The 19220-nt window shown below is 37.3% G+C and overlaps 2 protein-coding genes across 3 annotated transcripts in view; one reads left to right on the forward strand and one right to left on the reverse strand.

Annotated features, from left to right (window-relative positions):
- The window catches only part of LOC149661413 (neural cell adhesion molecule 1-A-like), a 35842-nt gene that overhangs the window by 10802 nt on the left and 5820 nt on the right, over positions 1 to 19220 (reverse strand). Inside the window, exons 1-2 of one of the 2 annotated variants that reach the window (XM_089842928.1) lie at positions 339 to 1729; positions 144 to 254 (exon numbers count right to left, since the gene is read on the reverse strand). In XM_089842928.1, coding sequence (XP_089699054.1) covers positions 144 to 231 — 88 coding nt within the window. In that variant the 5' untranslated portion in view covers positions 232 to 254; positions 339 to 1729. Of the gene's footprint in view, positions 1 to 143; positions 255 to 338; positions 1730 to 19220 lie in introns of those variants that run through there. The other variant, XM_089842927.1, reaches the window with a different exon arrangement.
- The window catches only part of LOC149661414 (uncharacterized), a 318208-nt gene continuing 309052 nt past the window's right edge, over positions 10065 to 19220 (forward strand). The window contains exon 1 of the mRNA XM_089842931.1: positions 10065 to 10232. The gene's annotated coding sequence lies outside the window, so the exon portion shown is untranslated. The remainder of the gene's footprint in view (positions 10233 to 19220) is intronic.

Consider the following 19220-nt stretch of genomic DNA (forward strand, 5'->3'; position numbering starts at 1 on the left):
TCTCACAAAAAGATAATATTATCAGTGTGTGGTTTTTCTCTCCGATGATGAGTTTTTTTTTTTTGATCTGAACCACGCGGGTGTATATAGGAAAGCGAGCGTAAGATAGCGAGCGCGAAGCTATAGGCTTTAGAGTGTCTTACCTCCATCGGATTCGCAGACTAGCGAAAGAGAGTGACCCTCGCCGTAGGGCCCTATCAGGCCTTGGAGATGTTGGCCATGCTCGTCCATTATTATTGTTTCTTTCGGTGGAACTGTCCGAAGGATAAAAAAAGTAGGATAGAAAAGAGAGTGAGCGAGAGAGAAAAACAAGGATACGAAAAAAAGAGAACACCTACGGGAGAGCGAATGGAATGGAACATGGAAGGAAAGTGATGGGAAGGAAGAAAAGCTGATTTGGGAATCTTTCCAAGGGAAAGGGGAGCACTTAGTGTCACTCCTATCGAAGTATGGTATGGTCTGCTATGGTTTGGCCCATCGAGGAAAAGTGGGGTTCTGTCTAAGTGCGCCTGACTGCCTCCCATGCCTTTCCCGAATATACGCCCATACAGACTAAACGTACAATTGATAGAGGGCGAATCCCAGGCGTCTACCTTTTGCCCAAGGAAAGAAGTTTATCGCCCAAATGGACTCGGTTGAAATGGATTAAGGTTTACGTTTTACCGCTAGAACCAAAACGTCTCTTATGAGTTGCTTTTGCTTGGGATATTAAAATAGTTACCATGTTCTAATATAAATACATGTAGTTGCGAAATATTTTCATAAGCCTAAATCGTTTTGTAAAATATTTAAATTTCGTAAAGTTAATAGAAAATCTATTTTAAAATCATCTTTCCCTATTAATCCGCTTAAACTAAGGTTTCCTAATCTAATGGAAAATTTTCTAGCTACGTTCGAAAGGAAAAATAACGTATTTTAGGAAGTACGCTAAGTTAAAAAGATAAATTTGGAACTGGATGGGGAAAAATAATTCGCTCTTTTGATAAGCCCATTGAACGAAGAATTTTAGCCTCCCTCTTATTCCGGGGATAAAGAATAACGCTGTAGTCTTTGAGAAGCTTGGTTTGCTCTTAAAAATCTATTATAAAACCGGTTTTTTTTAAAGAAATTAAGGGCTTAAATGGTATAGCTCGGTTTTTGTAGTTTCTTTGACGGATTTTTCTCTCGCAGCCCTCGTAATTAAGACTCCGGTAAAGCGCCAATTAAATTTTCATTAGTGGGAGATTTTCTTTCTTGAGCTTTACGGTATAGTACCCCCCTTCCAACCCTAACGAAGATAACCTGCTAGTGAAACGATTCGGATCAAGGAATATCCTGAAAGTGTCTAGCTCGATAACAAGTTAAAATGGATTCTCCGTGAAAGATGGAGCTAGGAGGATGAAGAGAAATAACGAAAAAAATTCATCTCCATCCGGAAGTGTTTAGTTTTCTTAGGGCGAATATTTTTATTAATTTCTCGGAGAAGCCCCTTGGTGTATTATTGATTTTAGCTTTATGGGTTTAAGGCTCGAGCTGTTGCAATCTTCTCCGACCCAGATAGGTCAAAAATAGACAATTTTAATTAAGATTGCGACTCATGTTGTTCTTTAAATTTATCTTTTCATCTACTTCGATTTTTTTATCCTTTTTCAATTTGGCAAGTTTTGCAGACTTTAGCAAGATGAAGCGACTGATTGAAATTGCGTCAATCTTTGGCCTACTTTTTCTTTTTGACATCAGCCGATATTAAAGACAAGTTGGGAAAGCCAAAATATTACCTCTCCGAGTGGAGATGACTATCACTACCCCTTAAACAACCTAAATATATGCATCTATCGCTTTTTTTAATTCTTTGCAAGTGCAGGAATTCAATTTTAAAATAGTCAATTGTTCAAGCCTTTTCAATATCTCTCAATTGCTGGGGAAACTCTACTCTCTCGCTATACCTCAACCGTATTCTTAGTCTACCAGTATGATTTGTAACATTTGTCCATATCAAAGCTGAATCATACATCGCCACACAAAAAGCAAATGTCCCCAAAACATGGAAGCCACAACCCAATCACACATAAGCTAGGCTCGTACTTGTTCATCGCTTTCGATGATTTCACTAATATTAGCATTAACATTTTGTACATTATTGGGTTCCTTATTAATAGATATGCCTACGCCTACAGTACTTTCAATAGAACATTTATTTAATGCATTATCTTTCGTACGATCATGGCCAACTGGCCTCGTGGTAGGACCAACATTTTGCGTGCTAGAACCTGTTCCAGAAACAGCCTTTTTTCCGCGGCTAACGCTCTTCTCCTTTCATTTTCTCGTTTCCTAAATTCAGGATCTGACCTTTTTGCCCTCATTCTTTCCCTTGCCTTTCGTTTTCTGATTTCCTCTTTACTTAAATTATTATCTTCCTCCATTTACTTATTAATCAGTTAAATACTCACAAAGGTTGGCAAAATCAATCTCCTTAAATACTCACACAGGTTGGCAAAATCAATCTCCTTCAGTAATACGTAAGGCTTAGTTATATTATTTGCCGAACAAAATTAATCGAGCAAATTTAACACTTAACTTCTTCCTTCGAAATTCTATCAAAGAATGAATCAACTGTTTAAAAAAAGGTTTTTTTTCGCGAATAGGGCGCTATCATACCAACAGCAATTCCGTCATATTTAAAAAATATTCATTGCCAACACTTTTTTCAAATAAAGAATGATAAAAGTGCGTAAAAAAGATCTTTCACAAATAGGCCTAGGGGGCGTATAAACTAAACAGCAACAACGCTCTACAGCTACACTAATCTTACACAAACAAGGAGTACTATAAACCCACTACTGGAAGCGGTATTTTTATTCAAACGTAAAACAATTTCGCTTAAGCTTAACATCTCTAGACATCGGTAAAAATGTCTCTATCACTCCTAGACATTATAACTCAAATTCATCTGATTATGTTTTAACAAGGTTAAATCTAACTGGGAGTAAGATGAAAGGAGTAGAAGCTTATCTGTCTAAGGAAATATGAAATTTTATCTTAACAGTTCGTTAAATCATAAGTTTATAACGAAAAAACGCGGAAGGGGAAAACGAGCAGACAACTGCGATTTTTGGGGGTAGAAGGTTAAGAGCGCCATCTGTCGTCCGTGCCAAAGTTGAACTTCCACTCGAAACGCAATGAGAAAGTGGATAAAATAATGCCATCAGCTATTTAACTGCGTCGATATATTTAACGACTTGACCCATGACATGCCCATAACACTGGCTTCTATGAATCCTATTTATTCTTGGATGCTAGGAAACTTGGTAGACGTAACAGTCTGTACCAAGTACCCAAGCATCCTTCAATAAACGCCTGGCAACATTGTGGTACGCATGGTACAACTAAAAAATAGGATGTGTATCTATCTTTCCAGTCACTCCAAGTCGTTAAGCCCTCATTACAGAGGATTTGAAACACTATCGTAATTCCAAGTGTCTCGAATCTCTAAGTTCCTGTCCATTATGAACAGTGCTGAGAGAATGATACATCAGAAAGAGCCATTCAAATCGAATTGCCGAAAATATTATCCATATTTTCATTTCATATAACAGAGAAAACAAATTATTATGGTTCTGAGAGGAGCTTCCCATTTTGGTTGTTGTTCTCAAAAATATATCGCAATGCACGGGCCTAGATAGATACAGGAGGCAATGTAGGAAATATAACGCAATGCACGGGCCTAAAAAGATATAAGAGACAATGTACGAAATATAACGCAATGCACGGGCCTTGATAGATATAGGAGGCAATGATTTAACGACTTCGGTACTTGGGTTTATCTTTAATATTTAAATAAATATAATTATTTTTAATTATTTTAATCGCCAGTAAATAACTTTAAAAATAGTTAAATCGTTTAAAATAAAGTTGTTCCTATTATCTTTCGAAACTTTGCTAATATTGACGTTTAAAGTGAAGGGTACCCCTCTTGCCCGCTTTTTTCAAATTTTGGGGTATATATACGTTTCGTTTCCATTATAATAATAGATAAAAACGCATTCGCGTGAACCTTTGGTGGAAGCCCTGCCATTGGGAGGCTAGACGTTTCTCGTAACCCTAGCCGATCGCCGCGTATATCTTAAAACCAAATAATAGATAAAAACGCATTTGCGTGAACCGATGGTGGAAGCCCTGCCATTGGGAGGCTAGACGTTTCTCGTAACCCTAGCCGATCGCCGCGTATATCTTGGAACCAAACGATGACGGAGGAGAAGAAGCCAGAATGTACTGACTGGCGTCCATGTGGAATGGACAAAAGACCTGAAGATGGTGGTGCATTGAAGCTGGTGTCAATGTGGAATTGACGAAGAACAGAAGATGGTGGTGCATAGAACCTGGTGTCAATGTGGAATTGAAGAAGAACAGAAGATGGTGGTGCATAGAAGCTGGTGTCAAGGTGAAATTGACGAAGAACAGAAGATGGTGGTGCTTAGAAGCTAGCAAGTACAGACTAGTGTCCATGTGGGATGGACAAAGACTAGCAGATTGTGGTCCTTAGAAGCCAGTTAGTAAAGACTTGTGTTGGTAGATGAATGGCCAAATTTCCGTGAACCGCGAACGCGTTCCGGAAATCGGGTATTTGTTTGCTCCAATACGCAAACTGCGAACGCGGTCACGTGGGGTCTGACAGACAGACAGACAGACACACAGACAGACAGACACACAGACACGGCCGGTGTAATACCTCTCCGTGACATACGTCACTCGGAGAGGTAAAAATGAGAAAGGAGGTTGAAGAATGAGATCCTTCCTTTCTTGTATTTCTGACATTTATCATTTTTTCGGAGAATGCCGCTATTTTTATTGGAATTTGACATTTCTATTTACATTTGGACTGAAAGGGATGGAGCCGTGTGCCAAGGGTTAAGGGATGTACAGTTTTTTATACGTATCTATAGCTATTAAGAGAAAGTCACAACCTGATGTAAAATCTCTATTTGTTTCGTTTAACTTAAAAAATTTGAGATTTCCAGCTGTCGCGTACTTCAAATTGCGTACCAAAGTTGCCATAGAGAGAGAAGTTGGAATCCTTTTCCGTGGATTACCGACCGTATCCCGTGTTCTCTTTTTTGCAGAATCGCTCGGTACTTTTTTATTTATAATAAAAAGTGAGCGAAAAGGGAAGAGAGATCTCGTCGCGGTCAAAAAGCAATTCGGTATTGGCAGGAATTGCAACCTAGATGCGCAAAAGGCCTTCAACGTACGATAGAGTCAGTCCCGGTATTTCCCCTTTTCTTTGCATGGACGAGCGTTCATTTTCTATTACGCTTAGGCGAAGATTTCCTTTCTATCTAAATCTATTCACGCTAGGTTGCCCCTTTCTCTCCCAAGCTTGTAGTAAGCTACTTCCATTTAGAGGCACCACAAATCCTCCCCCCTCCTGAAGAAAAAAACCTTAATCTTGAATTTTTTTTTTTTACTGAACCGTTCTTATCCTAAAAGTCGGTGTCCGCGATGAGGTCGCTTCGACATCTCGATGAATAATGGAAGAACATTGATGTGGTGGGTTTATTTTTACAGTAGATGTTTTTTACCCTTCGGATAACTCTCAACGAAAAGCTATGGTATCTTTGATGCTATTGGTCCGAATAAATTAGAAAATATATATTTAGGAAATTCGTCTTTATATACAGGTATAAGAAATTATGGGGGTGTTCTCTGGGTGAATTCATGTTCTAAACAGTTTTCCGTCCGAAGTCATGATTGGAGTGGTTTACGGATAACGCTTTAAATTTAATAGAGAAGCTGAAAGATAATTCTAATTAAAGTTACGGGATCATCCTTAAAACAGTGGAAGCATAACTTCCATTGGTGTCCCAGACGGAAAAATATCGTATGACATTTTCAACTCGAAATCACTGAAAGAACACCCGCTATAAATTATTTCAGACCTCTGCAGAAACACTTGTAATTTCGCTATTACTAAGTTAGCTCCATTTACGGTTTGTTTCTTATCTCTCGCTTTAGAAGCTTTGGAAGAAAAATAGCCCATTTTTCTATCTATATTTTTAAAACTTGATCAAAGTCCATTTCCTTCCCTAGACGATGCACGTTAAAATGTCCATCCTTTAGGATTTGAGCCAAAAAAAAAAAATATTGCCTATACCTTGCTAAAAACAGAAAGGGCGGGCTACGATAAAGGGTTTCTAATAGCTTATTGGCTTTATTCTCTCGTACTTCTCTTATTCCCATCTTTCTTTTTTCTTTATTTCTTCCCGTCATCTTTCTTTAGGCGATGCTCGATGGACGGAAAAAAAATTAAACTTTATAATGCTCAACATTCCCGACGGGGCACCCTAGTTGAATCTAAGAATGAGGAAGTAAATTAACGCGAAATTATCAGAGATTCCTTAACCTTGTGAGATCTTTCGCTGCACAGTTTATTGTGGTTCAATATATAGAGAAAATGATTAGAGTATAGGATGAATTCATAACTTCGTTCTAACTTATTTTTGGTTTGACTGCGGTGCGTAATGCTCGAGTTTGGGAACAAAAGGGTGGAAAAGTAATTTTTTTTTCTGTCGGAGGATAGAGCTAAGGTCTGGAGATATAAAGATTTCCTTCTCTCCATCTTCCCATCATCCGAAAAACCATTGATGTGGCCAAAGTGGATGGACGAGGTCTATATGAAACGAGGGAAAATGATTTTTTCCCTAGAAGTCGTAGCTCTGGATTTTTTTTTGAGAAAGCTAGTTTCTTCCCACGCTACGAACTTGGTGCAGTTTTTCGCGTTTCTATTTATCCTTTCCCTTACACTAGCTTTTTCTTCCTCTTCATCCTCCGTTACTTTTCCTTCTTCCCCGCGGTAACTTCAGCGCGAAGTTCCTATTACTTCGCCTACTCCATCATTCCGCCAAAGATCTTCTGTCAAACACATTATACTCTTCCGCGTAATGTACATATCAAGGCTTGGAAGGGACGGGTTCATGCATCTGACTGCGGCATGCTCGGAGTTTCTTTCAGAAGATCGACTTGTTTTTCTGCTCCAGTCGGTGGTAGCGCCCTTTTCTAAAGAAAACTCCGTTCGCCTCGCTTCCTATAATAGATGGATAACGGTACAAACATGACAATATTGGGATGGACTCCCAACATATTCAGCCTTTGTACGTATTCAATTGGGTCACGCGTATATATAAAATAGACAGCAAAATCGTACTCCTGAGAAGAAAAGGAGAAAAAAATCTTGGTGGCCTCCATTGGCGCCGCGGACACTAAGGCACCGTAACTTTGGAGTAAGAAACTAAAGGCGTTGGATGCATTTTCGAATTTTGTCAAAATGTTTCGTAACGGTTTAGAAGTCGGCGTGAGTTGAAGAATCCTTGAAATATTTACTTCTAAGTTTGAGGTTCCAATGGAGAAGCGCTGCGGGAAAACAACCCCTTCTTTTACCATTATTTTCGCAAAAACTCTTCCCTCGACAGAGTGCTTTAGAAAACAGACTGTGGGTGTTCTGGAAAAAAACGTCAGGAGGAATATAACCATAGCGTGACCGCGAAGAGAAAAACTCTTATACACTATAGAAACCACCGGAATAGTTTAAAAAGAAACCAAGAAGACCTAACTTAATACCAAAGAAATTTTCTTCTCGTACCTTTTATGGCTTTTTTTAGTCCCTTACGAACTTAAAGAAAAAATATGGCATTGCTTTAAAAGATGTACCAGTGATGGTTGTTTAAGAAATTGGGTTACGTCTTATACTTTCTCACATGCAGAGGCAGCGTACTTTCTCGTGAATTTGTGACAAATCTCCCTGGGTTGTTTGTCTTCCCCTTTCCCTCGACCCGTGCCAGAGAGAAAGAGAATACATTTTGAAAATTAACTAGGCGAATCTAATCGATTTAAACAAGGAGGTCCTTTTGTGAAACGTTAAGCAGAAGTACCTGAAATGTTAGTCGCGAATAGTTTAAGACCGACACTATATTAGGCACGTATATGAATTCTCTTAATTTCTCTGGGGAATGTCTCTTCGTTTTCATTATTATACATTAGAAAGAAGAAAACTGCACACAAGAAAAAAATACACGCGATTTCGAATGGTTTATTTTGGCGTCGTAAATAAAGAGTGGTTTAGATAAAAAACTAATTAATTCGACGAACAAGTGGGGAAATACCTCGGGGTCTGTTTACGGAAGATTTCGATGGAGAAAATGTGGAGCAATTTTAATCTGAACCACTCTGTATTTATATAATAGCATTTGGTCTATTTTCGGAACTACCTAGCTCTTTTCGTCCCGAGTCGTTAGAGAAGGATCGTTTTTTATTATTTCCCGGAAATATACAATAACTCTTTCCGGATTCCGCCTTTTCGCGTTTTTGCCGGTTTCTATATTGGATAATGGTTTAATGATCTGAACGCTCCCTCACTCCCTCTTTTCTCTTTTTGCCTCGACCAATAAATGGCCTTTTAAATATTATTCGTTTCCGTCCGCGTTCGGTGCTAGCCATGCTAAAAATGAAAGAGAGATGGAAAGATATATAGTAACATTCCTACGCGCCTGCAAAATTACTAATCTTGAAAATTCCTCTTGGAAATATTAGTTTGTTTCAAGTAAATATACTTATAATAGAGAAGGAACTAAAAGAGAAGGAAGCTCCCTTTCCCACTTTCCGATTTCTTACATTTGTCCCTTTCTCCTTTGTCCGGCGTTTATTTGAGCGAAAGCGAATTTCTTATTGGATAAAAGCGTAAACCTTTCTCTCTCTTCCTCTTTTGTGCCTCTTTTCTTTACGCACTATAGTGCGGATCACTCAGTCTGTCCAAAAGGTACTTAATGAGCTGGAACAAACCGAGGACAAAATAAATCCGAAAAGAATTCCGGACCGCCTAACCTCTTCTGGAACTAAAAGTTAGTCCGAAGATGAAACACACTTCCCGGCTCGAAACCTCACATAGAATATATAGCCACCGACCCTGGTCAATCAGGCTTTACTTCGTTGACGCCGGGGGTCAAAGTGTCACGGAGTCTCCAAATAAAATTGGAACATATAGCCACCCTGATCACCGACGGATATAAAAATCCATCGTTAGAAAAAATGAGAGTGACTGGCTCCGACGACATCTGGCCGCCAGGCGAGGCTTAACCTGATGGAATGACGTTAAGAAGTTACTGATAGCTTTAAAGAAAACCGACCGGAATAGGGTTGTTTGTATAAGGTTTCTGAACCACACGCGAGTAGAAGTTTCCATGATTTTCAGGTTTTTCTTTTACACCAACAAACCTTGAGCGAAACCGCGAGAAAAAAATTATAAATTAAGATAGAAGAAAATGGTGTAAAGAGAAAAATAGACCCATCCTACGTAAAAATATTACAAGTAGTACCGTCGCTTAATATGGTACTCCAAGAGACATTCTTTATTTCCTCTTGGCTGCCTCGCTTGTCTTTGTTACTACGGAGAACGTAAATAAAATTGCCCTGAGATATAACCATGCCTTGTCCTTCGCTGTCAAGATTTCAGGCAGCTCTTAACCCCCCAAAAGAAGTTATTTCTTTGACCCCTTGGTCTTTTAACGACAGACCCGCTGTACCCTATAACCTTTCTGCAAGAAAAAAGCGCCCCGGTTCCAAGTCTTCTAAAAATTTTGAGGCTTATAAATTGAATTTTTCCTTGTAACAGGTGTGATTTCAAAAATTGGGTTGTTAGCTATGGCTCAAATGTATCAAAATGAAAAGGCTTTCGAAGCGTGGATACACTCTGAACCTGACGCTTTCTTAATTCAACAGTGAATGATTGAAGAAATACATCTTTAAAACACAATACTCCTCTGGGACGTTTATGCTTACTAGGCCTAGTAGATGTTTTGTCTATAAATGGTTCGGATGTGCTCCTACGAGTTAGCAAATAGCAATATTGCTTTGGGAAACTGCTAATGGTGTTGAAAATACTTCACTAAAACCTTATAAAAATGTGTTCAATATTTTAATTATTGATTGAAGACTAATCATAAGCCCATAAATTTGACGAAAAAAAAAACAAATTTTAATGACTTTCATAGGGTTTTTTCTTATGAAAATATTTATAATTATTTAATTCATTTCAGGTTGATTCAAATGATGGTCAAGGCTTAGGACACCCAAATGCACATCGTCTGCAGCATAGATACAGTCAGTCTAGTGTCTGGAATCTTGGAAAAGCAATTTAATCTTAAGATTAAAGGTCCCTGACCTTAAGCCTTGCACGGTGGTCAACGACAACGGACAACCTATGGGTAAGTGGAATGTTTTCTAGCCCACGTTACATTACACGCGAGCGAGATCCGGTTTATATAAGACTCGACTGATGTTCTATATACCTTTGTCTATTGATATTGGGTGTTGAAACTCGAGTTATTTGACAAATAGATGGTTGACGCCTTTGTACACTTTACCCGGTTGTGTATAGGAAGTTTCCCATTCCCGCTATAGGCAATAATATCGCGAATCAAGTTAACTTTCTTGGGCACTTTTCAAGCCCCAAGTACAGTCTTCTAGAGTTTGAAGTGCATTCACTCGATATTGTCACATGTCTATAACAACCCCCTATAGTAGCAGTAATACCTTAAATGAAAAGTTCGCGATAGAATGTTATCAAATTAAAGGGGAAAATTCGATCTTGACCCATACTTGATACACAGTTAAAAAAGCTTTGTCTCATGGAAAACCTAAAACTGTGGTTCATCTTTCGAGGCACACTTAAATTATATTGAACCGAAAATGAAATGTATCTTTATAAATTAATTAATTTATTTATTTATGAACTCAAACCAAATTCGCCGTAACGAGTAAGGTTTTCCCACTGTTCTATATTCGCTTCACTGTAAATTAGGATCCGCATAACCTTAGGTTAATTTGCTCGCAGTATAGAGCTCTATCACGATGCTCTTGGTTTCCTCCCTTTTCGGTATCTTTGATGGAGATAATTTCACGGGATTAGACCTTCGATAAAGGGTTCGGCTTCCCCAATTCCATCGGATGGATTGACAAGATTTGCCTCTATACAATTGAATCTATTCCGTCCCTCTACGCAGTTGATATACGAGTTCGAAGTCAGTCCCCGTAGATTGCCGTCTCTCGAACAGTCGAACTTGTCCAGGATTGAAGCTTGAAGGCTTACGTGTGACTGCGTTCTGATTGTATCAAATTAACACGATGACAACCAACCTAGATTTGAGACTGGCTTACTAATATATCTAATATCGTTTTGCCTTCATGGTACTGCCCAAAGCTCGATTAGCAATTGGATAAGGAATGTTTCAGTTGCTGTTTTCACGCTTCATGGATTTAATCTGAATTAACGCTAGTGTTTTGTTTGCCCCAAAAGCAATTCAAAACCGTTTTTTTTCTTGGGAAATTTGTAGTAAATTTCTACAATGGGAAATACATGATTGTGTAATATTAATATAGAGTTTATTAATTGCTAATAACGCAATTGGTTAAGTCATTAGTAATAACTACCTGAAGTTATTTAAGATTATTACCGTAATGTTGCTCACTGAATCCTCACGGGCTATAGAACTTGCAATAGTTAAACCTATGCTCGCGGAAGACAAATGAGAGAACGAAAGATTATTGGGGTCTTGGTATTAAGAGCTCCTATGGTTTATTACGCCAATATGGTATAGGTTTCGCCGTACGTGTTAAGGAAACTTAATAATTAGTATGTAATCTAGTTTCCACGTTTAAATTTAGTTAAGTATTAATCCGAACTTAAAACATTTAAATTGGTATCTAAGAGAGTTCTTTGATGTCTTGAAAATTTCCAGCAAACCAGCGCAACAATCAAAACTTAGGATAATGCAAATGACGCTTATTATATAAAGATTAAGATCGGATGTTCATTAAGGATTTAACGTTAACGCGCAAAACTAGAAATTAGTTTATCCGCAATCACTCTTAAGATATCGAGAGATTAAATTTTGCGCTTACGTTCTCTTAAGTCTCGCGGGCATTTTACTCTTAATATACGTCGTTTTCAAGCAACCCAAAATGCGTGACATTTTCGACAAATGGGAATGAATACAAGCTATAGAGAGATTTTCCCAGGCTAAGGCCTTGCCAAACAAACTTCAAACTTAACATCATTGGTTTTGAAAACGAAAAAAAATACTCTCTGGAAACTTGGAAAATATCCCTTGTCGAAGGCTGGAAAAAATGGGGCTGACAAGCGCCTACAAACGGGGCATAATAGATCCGGGCAATTTGGGGTTGCGTCGTGCTATAGGAACATTTTCGGTTGCGACGGGTCGGACAGTAGCTAATACGACGTTGAGAATGTTCTACGCTTCATCATTTTATGAAATAGGATGCAAAGCAATTTTACTGACTTATTGAGATTTAGATTCAAGAATTAATAGACTCGAAGACATTATGGAATACCAAATGTCCAACCCTTTGGAATAGGTGCTTGCTTCCAGGGTTGTAAGTCTCTCTCTCTCTAGTCGTGTGTTTTCCCCGAAGAAAAGAACTTTTGATGATGATGAGTCTCGTAGCTCGAAGGGAATGTCTTTGCAAGATTATATTGAAAGGATGGGAGCCAAGGCCAGAGTCGCCCTGCACCGAATCATTCGGTGACATTGGCCCGATATTGCCCCTGGTGTACTCTGCCCCGTTTGCAGCTAGTGGATGGCCTCTTTTGTGGCGGCCTATCATCGATTTCGTATACTCTGACTCGAAACGCTACGTATTCCATCGCTACAATTTTGTACCTCGCGGCAGCCTGTGTCTCGCTTTGGTAAAAGCCGTTGAAAACCCCAAAAAAGAGGATCCATTTCACTTTTTTTATCCATTGCCTCTATCCACACTTAGTCTCTTTTGACGGCAACATTTTGCTCTTTCTCCGTTTTTTCTGACGTCCCAATGGTGATTTACTCTTTCTTTTTTCATGGCTTTTTCTATCAAGGTAACGGTAATGCTCCAGGCATTTACACTCAAACACTCGACTCCCGACTCGAAGCCTTTAAATATATCTACGCAATTCTGATAGATAGGAGCAGTAAACACATTCGAGATATTTCAGAAAGGAAAAAAAAGGTTTTTCTTCGATTTCTTTAGACCGGTTTTCTTTATGGTATATGAGGTGCATTAGCTATTTGAGAACCAACCATACTTGGGATATTTTTACCCTTTTCCAGCTTGTTGTAAAATTTCCAAGTAAAATTAAGTTTATGTCATAAAATAGTGGAACATGGATACACTGTTACGTAAATATAGAACCGAAAACTATACTACCTTAGAGGATTCAAATAACTAAGCCAGACTGCACAGGAAGAAAAAAGTCGTTACTCTTTCCTTTTTCTACAAATCCAAAAATACACTCTTTTGGATGAAGGCGAATATTTACTCTAACTTTTCACCTAAAATATTTCCCCGGAGACTTGTTGTTTGATCGCAATATCATCTGGAATATTATGATTTGGCAAAAAAGGAACCACTATTACTGATATAAACTTACCAACTTTTTAAGGAGATTCGCTAGCGAAGACATTAATACAAGAGTCTTCCGCATTTACATTGCAAATTCAAACAAGGCTCGATGCGCCTCCTGGACCTTAGGGCGTCTTACATTAGGCTCCCGGGAAAGATTTCATAATTATACCTGACAACTCGGATCTTGGAAAGAAGTCATACAGGGTGTTTCTGGAAAGTCTGGCACAAATTAACAGGCATGTTCCTTGGGTCAAAAGGAGTCCGAAAGGTCCTATGACGTTTTGGGGTAAAGCGCTCCGTTGCGACGTTATGGGCTCTCAAAAGTAGGCCGAAAAACAAGGAGATTTTGCAGAATCATAGCACTAGTATTGTGGTTTTGACCCAATTGTTTTCGATTATTGAGCATAAGGCAATGGTCGAAATAAGTTCAAACCTAGTGGAAGACCGTGAACATGGTAAACGGCCAAAAGCGTTAATCCCTTTGTTTTAATTAATGATTGTAATTAAAGGTAAGGAAAGTAGCTCAGATATCGGTTACTTGTTTGTTCAGATGTACTGGTAACTGACTAGTCTTTTATTCTTTATTTGAATTAGACACATTACTTTTACAATAATTTGAATGAACCCCATTACTTTTACAATCCCTTAACATTTACAATAATTCGAATGAACCCCATTACTTTTACAATCCCTTAACCTTTACAATAATTCGAATGAACCCCTTAAGTTTTACAATAATTCGAATGAACCCCTTACATTTTACAATAAATCGAATCGAACCCATTAATTTTACAATAATTTGAATCGAACCCATTAATTTTACAATAATTTGAATCGAACCCATTAATTTTACAATAATTCGTATCGAACCCATTACATTTACAATAATTCGAATTGAACCCATTACATTTACAATAATTCGAATTGAACCCATTACATTTACAATAATTCGAATTGAACCCATTACATTTACAATAATTCGAATTGAACCCATTACATTTACAATAATTCGAATTGAACCCATTACATTTACAATAATTCGAATTGAACCCATTACATTTACAATAATTCGAATTGAACCCATTACATTTACAATAATTCGAATTGAACCCATTACATTTACAATAATTCGAATTGAACCCATTACATTTACAATAATTCGAATTGAACCCATTACATTTACAATAATTCGAATTGAACCCATTACATTTACAATAATTCGAATTTCCCCCCTGCTGTGTCGGTCTAAACATTAGGGTAGTTTTCAACGTCAGAAGTTGTAGGTTTTTTACAGACGGCTTAAATGTGTGTACCTTAACGTGCTTCATGGCGTACGCGCGCAAGTTTGCTTACACGTTGATGGTGCCCATTTTGAACAATTTTTGTAGAACAATGTAATTGGGTTTCATTCGAATTATTGTAAAAGTAATGGGGTTCATTCGAATTATTGTAAATGTTATGGGGTTCATTCGAATTATTGTAAATGTAATGGGTTCAATTCGAATTATTGTAAATGTAATGGGTTCAATTCGAATTATTGTAAATGTAATGGGTTCAATTCGAATTATTGTAAAATTAATGAGTTCGATTCAAATTATTGTAAAATTAATGGGTTCGATTCAAATTATTGTAAAATTAATGGGTTCGATTCAAATTATTGTAAAATTAATGGGTTCGATTCAAATTATTGTAAAATTAATGGGTTCGATTCAAATTATTGTAAAATTAATGGGTTCGATTCAAATTATTGTAAAATTAATGGTTTCGATTCAAATTATTGTAAAATTAATGGTTTCGATTCAAATTATTGTAAAATTAATGGGTTCGATTCGAATTATTGTAAAGGTTAAGGGGTTCATTCGAATTAATATTGTAAAAGTAATGGGGTTCATTCGAATTAATATTGTAAAAGTAATGGGGTTCATTCGAATTATTGTAAAAGTAATGGGGTTCATTCGAATTATTGTAAAAGTAATGTGTCTAATTGAAATAAAGAATAAAAGCCTGGTCTGTTACCAGTACATCTGAACAAACAAGAAACCGATAGAGACTGAATGACGAGCCGCGGCTCGAAACGTCTCATTTTTAATTTGGATGTTTTAAATAAATTATTATTTAACTCTAATTACACGTGGTTTATCTCCGTAAATTTCTTTAATTTTCTAAAGTAACCGATATCTGAGCTACTTTCCTTACCTTTAATTACAATCATTAACTAAAACAAAGGGATTAACGCTTTTGGTCGTTTAACATGTTCATTGTCTTCCACTAGGTTTGAACTTATTTCGATCATTGCCTTATGCTCAATAATCGAAAACAATTGGGTCAAAACCACAATTCTAGTGCTATAATTCTGCAAAATCTCCTTGTTTTTCGGCTTACTTTTGAGAGCCCATAACGTCGCAACGGAGCGCTTTACCCCAAAACGTCATAGGACCTTTCGGTCTCTTTTGACCCAAGGAACATGCCTGTTAATTTGTGCCAGACTTTCCAGAAACACCCTGTATATCCCCTCTTTTTCTTATTTTTTTTTTGTTTTTCGTTTCGTTCGAGGTCAAAATCCGAGATTCCGACTCTAGAGAAGCAATGAGACGCTGTTTATACGGTAATCTACCTTTCAGTCTTCTCGGATGAAAGAAATACATTTTCCAGCTTGAGTTTTACCATAAATGAAAATATTCTTTACTAAGTTTCAAGGAAGTGGTTCGAACCTTGTCGTCAGAGTTTACAAACAGAGAAAAGATGTTTGAAGTTACCTTTTTGAAATATTTAAAAACAATACAAGGGAATAAAATCCTAAATACTTGGGGAATTATTTTACTTATGGTTGTATGGTAAGGAATGTGGGAATATAATACTGGTGGTACAAACATTTCCACACTCTTTCAGTGTGAGATTGTGGAAGAACTCCTCTAGGTATAGAGTATACTTTCCTTTTTTAAAGCCAGTCGCTAAGCAATATTTTCATCTAAGAATAAGTCGCATTCTCAAGACAGAAACTCAACATTTTGACCAGTGTGGCGACAATCTTAACAGTCCTCATATGAAACGAAGAGATTTATATTCTCTTTTTTTTTCCTTCTCGTTTTCTTTCTGTATACGGATCTTAATTTGGCGCGAAGTTAGCTTTCCATTCGCGCTTCAAGAAGAGTAAGAAATATTTCAAGAAGAAGCTCCTACTCGCTTATCTCTTAATTAGATTTGAGTCTTTTCATTAGTATTGTATAAATTTATCCCGGCTTTTCGTGGAAGTTATAATTAAGAGGGAGGATATTTCTTCTTTTCCCGCGACATAAAATGAAAAGCGCAATTTTCAAATGTATATTCATTATCCAGGCCACTCATGCCAATTACCAACTTTCTTAGTTTTGACATACGTATTTCAAGATATGAAATAATCATAGAAATGGATAATTCATACCTTTTAGACAAAGTTTGGTACAAAAATATGTACCTTTCTTCTTTTCCTACGACATAAAATGAAAAGAGCTCTTTTCAAATGTATTTTCATTATCCCGAGAATTCCTGCTAATTACTAACTTTCTGAGTTTTGATATACATATTTGAAGCGGTAAAATAAAAATGGTAAGATAATTCATACCTTTAGACAAAGGTTTGTTCAAAATATGTACAGTTCTTCTTTCCTTGCGACATAAAATTCATAGCGCTCTTTTCAAATTAATTTTCATTATACGGTAATTCGTGCTAATTACCATCTTTCCGAGTTTTGATATGAATATTTGAAGCGGTAAAACAATAATAGAGATGGATAAATTCAAACCATTACACAAAGTATGAAGTTAAAAAGATAAAATATGTTCCTATTTATTTCAGTTCCAAAATCTGTTTTGTCTGAAAACACTTCTCGTTCGAAAATAGATACTGAAAAAGTTTGTCATAACACCTTTGGTATCAAAAAAAAATATTTGTAGTCAACCCGTGAAGTAGACAGAAGCAACTCCATTAGGTTCCCCCAGTACATGGATAAAAGAATAAAGAATAGAGATAGAATCACTGGCACGTATCCTCTTAAGCCTCGTCTAGCAATTCTTTTCACCCTATTAAACATTGTTTCGGAAAAATCTTAAAATTTCATCCTCGATTCTTTTTTTTTTTATTTCGTCTTCTGACTTCTTCTATTTCTTCGCGGAAAGCTGCGCTTAGCTATGATATTTTTTTTGGTCTTTCTTCCGTTTTCTTTTCAGTAAAATAAGCCCTTTCTCGGACACGGCATCTATCAGCGAGCTCAAAAATATTTCACCCTCTCGAAACTCCGTCGAAACGCGAACTTCGAATTTCGAATTATCCTTTTTCAACCGTTAGTAATAGCGGAAAAAAGGGTCTACCCTATAGCGGAGTAAGAGGGGGTTCAATTTACAGAGATAGGTATTTAAACAATCATCTTGAGAGTATCGTGACTTAAGAAAAACTAAAATAAATTTTATTTTAGTATATTATAAAAATTGTTGGTATAACCTCCATTAACTGAGTTACGTTTTGTTCCTGAAAAGGAGTTCTAAAACAATGCCTTCTTCCTTTATTACGAAGAAAAATCACGATATTATCAATAGTTTAAATTGAAGTTCCATAATTTGTCTTAGGAGAATTTCTTAAATTCATGGGGATTTTGAGGCTCAGTACAATTTGAGAGAAAGAGGGTGGGCAGTCGGGAGTGCGTGAAGAATAAACGAGAAATTATTCCACGGAACGAAGCTGCCTTTATAAAAGGTATTGGGTGGAGAAGGATAGGGTATGTACAGGCTCGAGACGTTGGCCCCCATGTTTTATTCATGCCATCGCTTGGGCTTCGGATTCGCCCACCCGATCCGAACGATGGAGCTTCTTTTCGGGAGCCTAGGTTTCTCAAAGCGGAGAAAATAGAAGAAGGGTTCGCGTCATGCCACGCACGCTTCATCTTTTTGCGAAATCCGCGTTCACGCAAAAACTATTGAAATGTAGTAGTAGTAGCAGTAGACCTCCACCGCCATAAACGAACCCGAAAAATAACGCAAATGTATAAAGACCAATTAGACTTCATTGGGATTGAACTTTCGCCCTAAGCTCCAATTGAAAATTAGAACTGTAAAACGCGCTTGGTTTGAAAAAATTTATGTTTTATAATTCCATACACTAATCGGAAAAAATTAGAGACCGGGATGGTTAATCAATCATAAAATTATGAAGTTTTTTATAGTTTAATTCCGATCGCGTCATGTTCAGATGAGAACGTTTATGGTCTATTGTTCAGGTTAAAAACCCCCAAAAACGGTTAAAGATTCCCGAAGAATTCCCAATCGCTTCTCATCTTCCCATCCCTCGCATCTCTTTCGTCTATATATATAACTATAGTTTTCTTCCCGTTTTCGCGGTCCATCAAGAGGTTGGTTTCTCGACGGTAACCGCTCGGGATCTCATCGTTTTAGAATATTATCCGTCGGTTTGAGGCGTTTACTCAGCTATACATATATCAACCCCGCAAAGAAAGATCAATACCATGACCAAATATACAGGGCTATATCTGCGCGATTGTGTACTATGGCTCCCCAAACAACGCTCTTTCCAACATCCAGCCTTTTACCTCTAGGACTATTTTTGGCAAACATTCTCGTATACCTTAGTGGCCATCCCAATTTTCCCTCTGCAGCCTCGCATTGCTTAGCTATTCGAAGCCAGAGGAATATTCCTACAGAATATGCAGATTCCCTTCTGTATTCCTTTTGCTAAATTTATATTTGAATAGAGAAATAAATATTATTTAAGGTTGCAGTTTTGTAAGACCTGTAATTGACTAT

The sequence above is a fragment of the Phalangium opilio genome, unplaced genomic scaffold (genome assembly GCF_054372755.1).
Source record: "Phalangium opilio isolate 3A_F unplaced genomic scaffold, DU_Popi_V2 ptg000070l_1, whole genome shotgun sequence".
In the NCBI taxonomy this organism is placed as follows: domain Eukaryota; kingdom Metazoa; phylum Arthropoda; class Arachnida; order Opiliones; family Phalangiidae; genus Phalangium; species Phalangium opilio.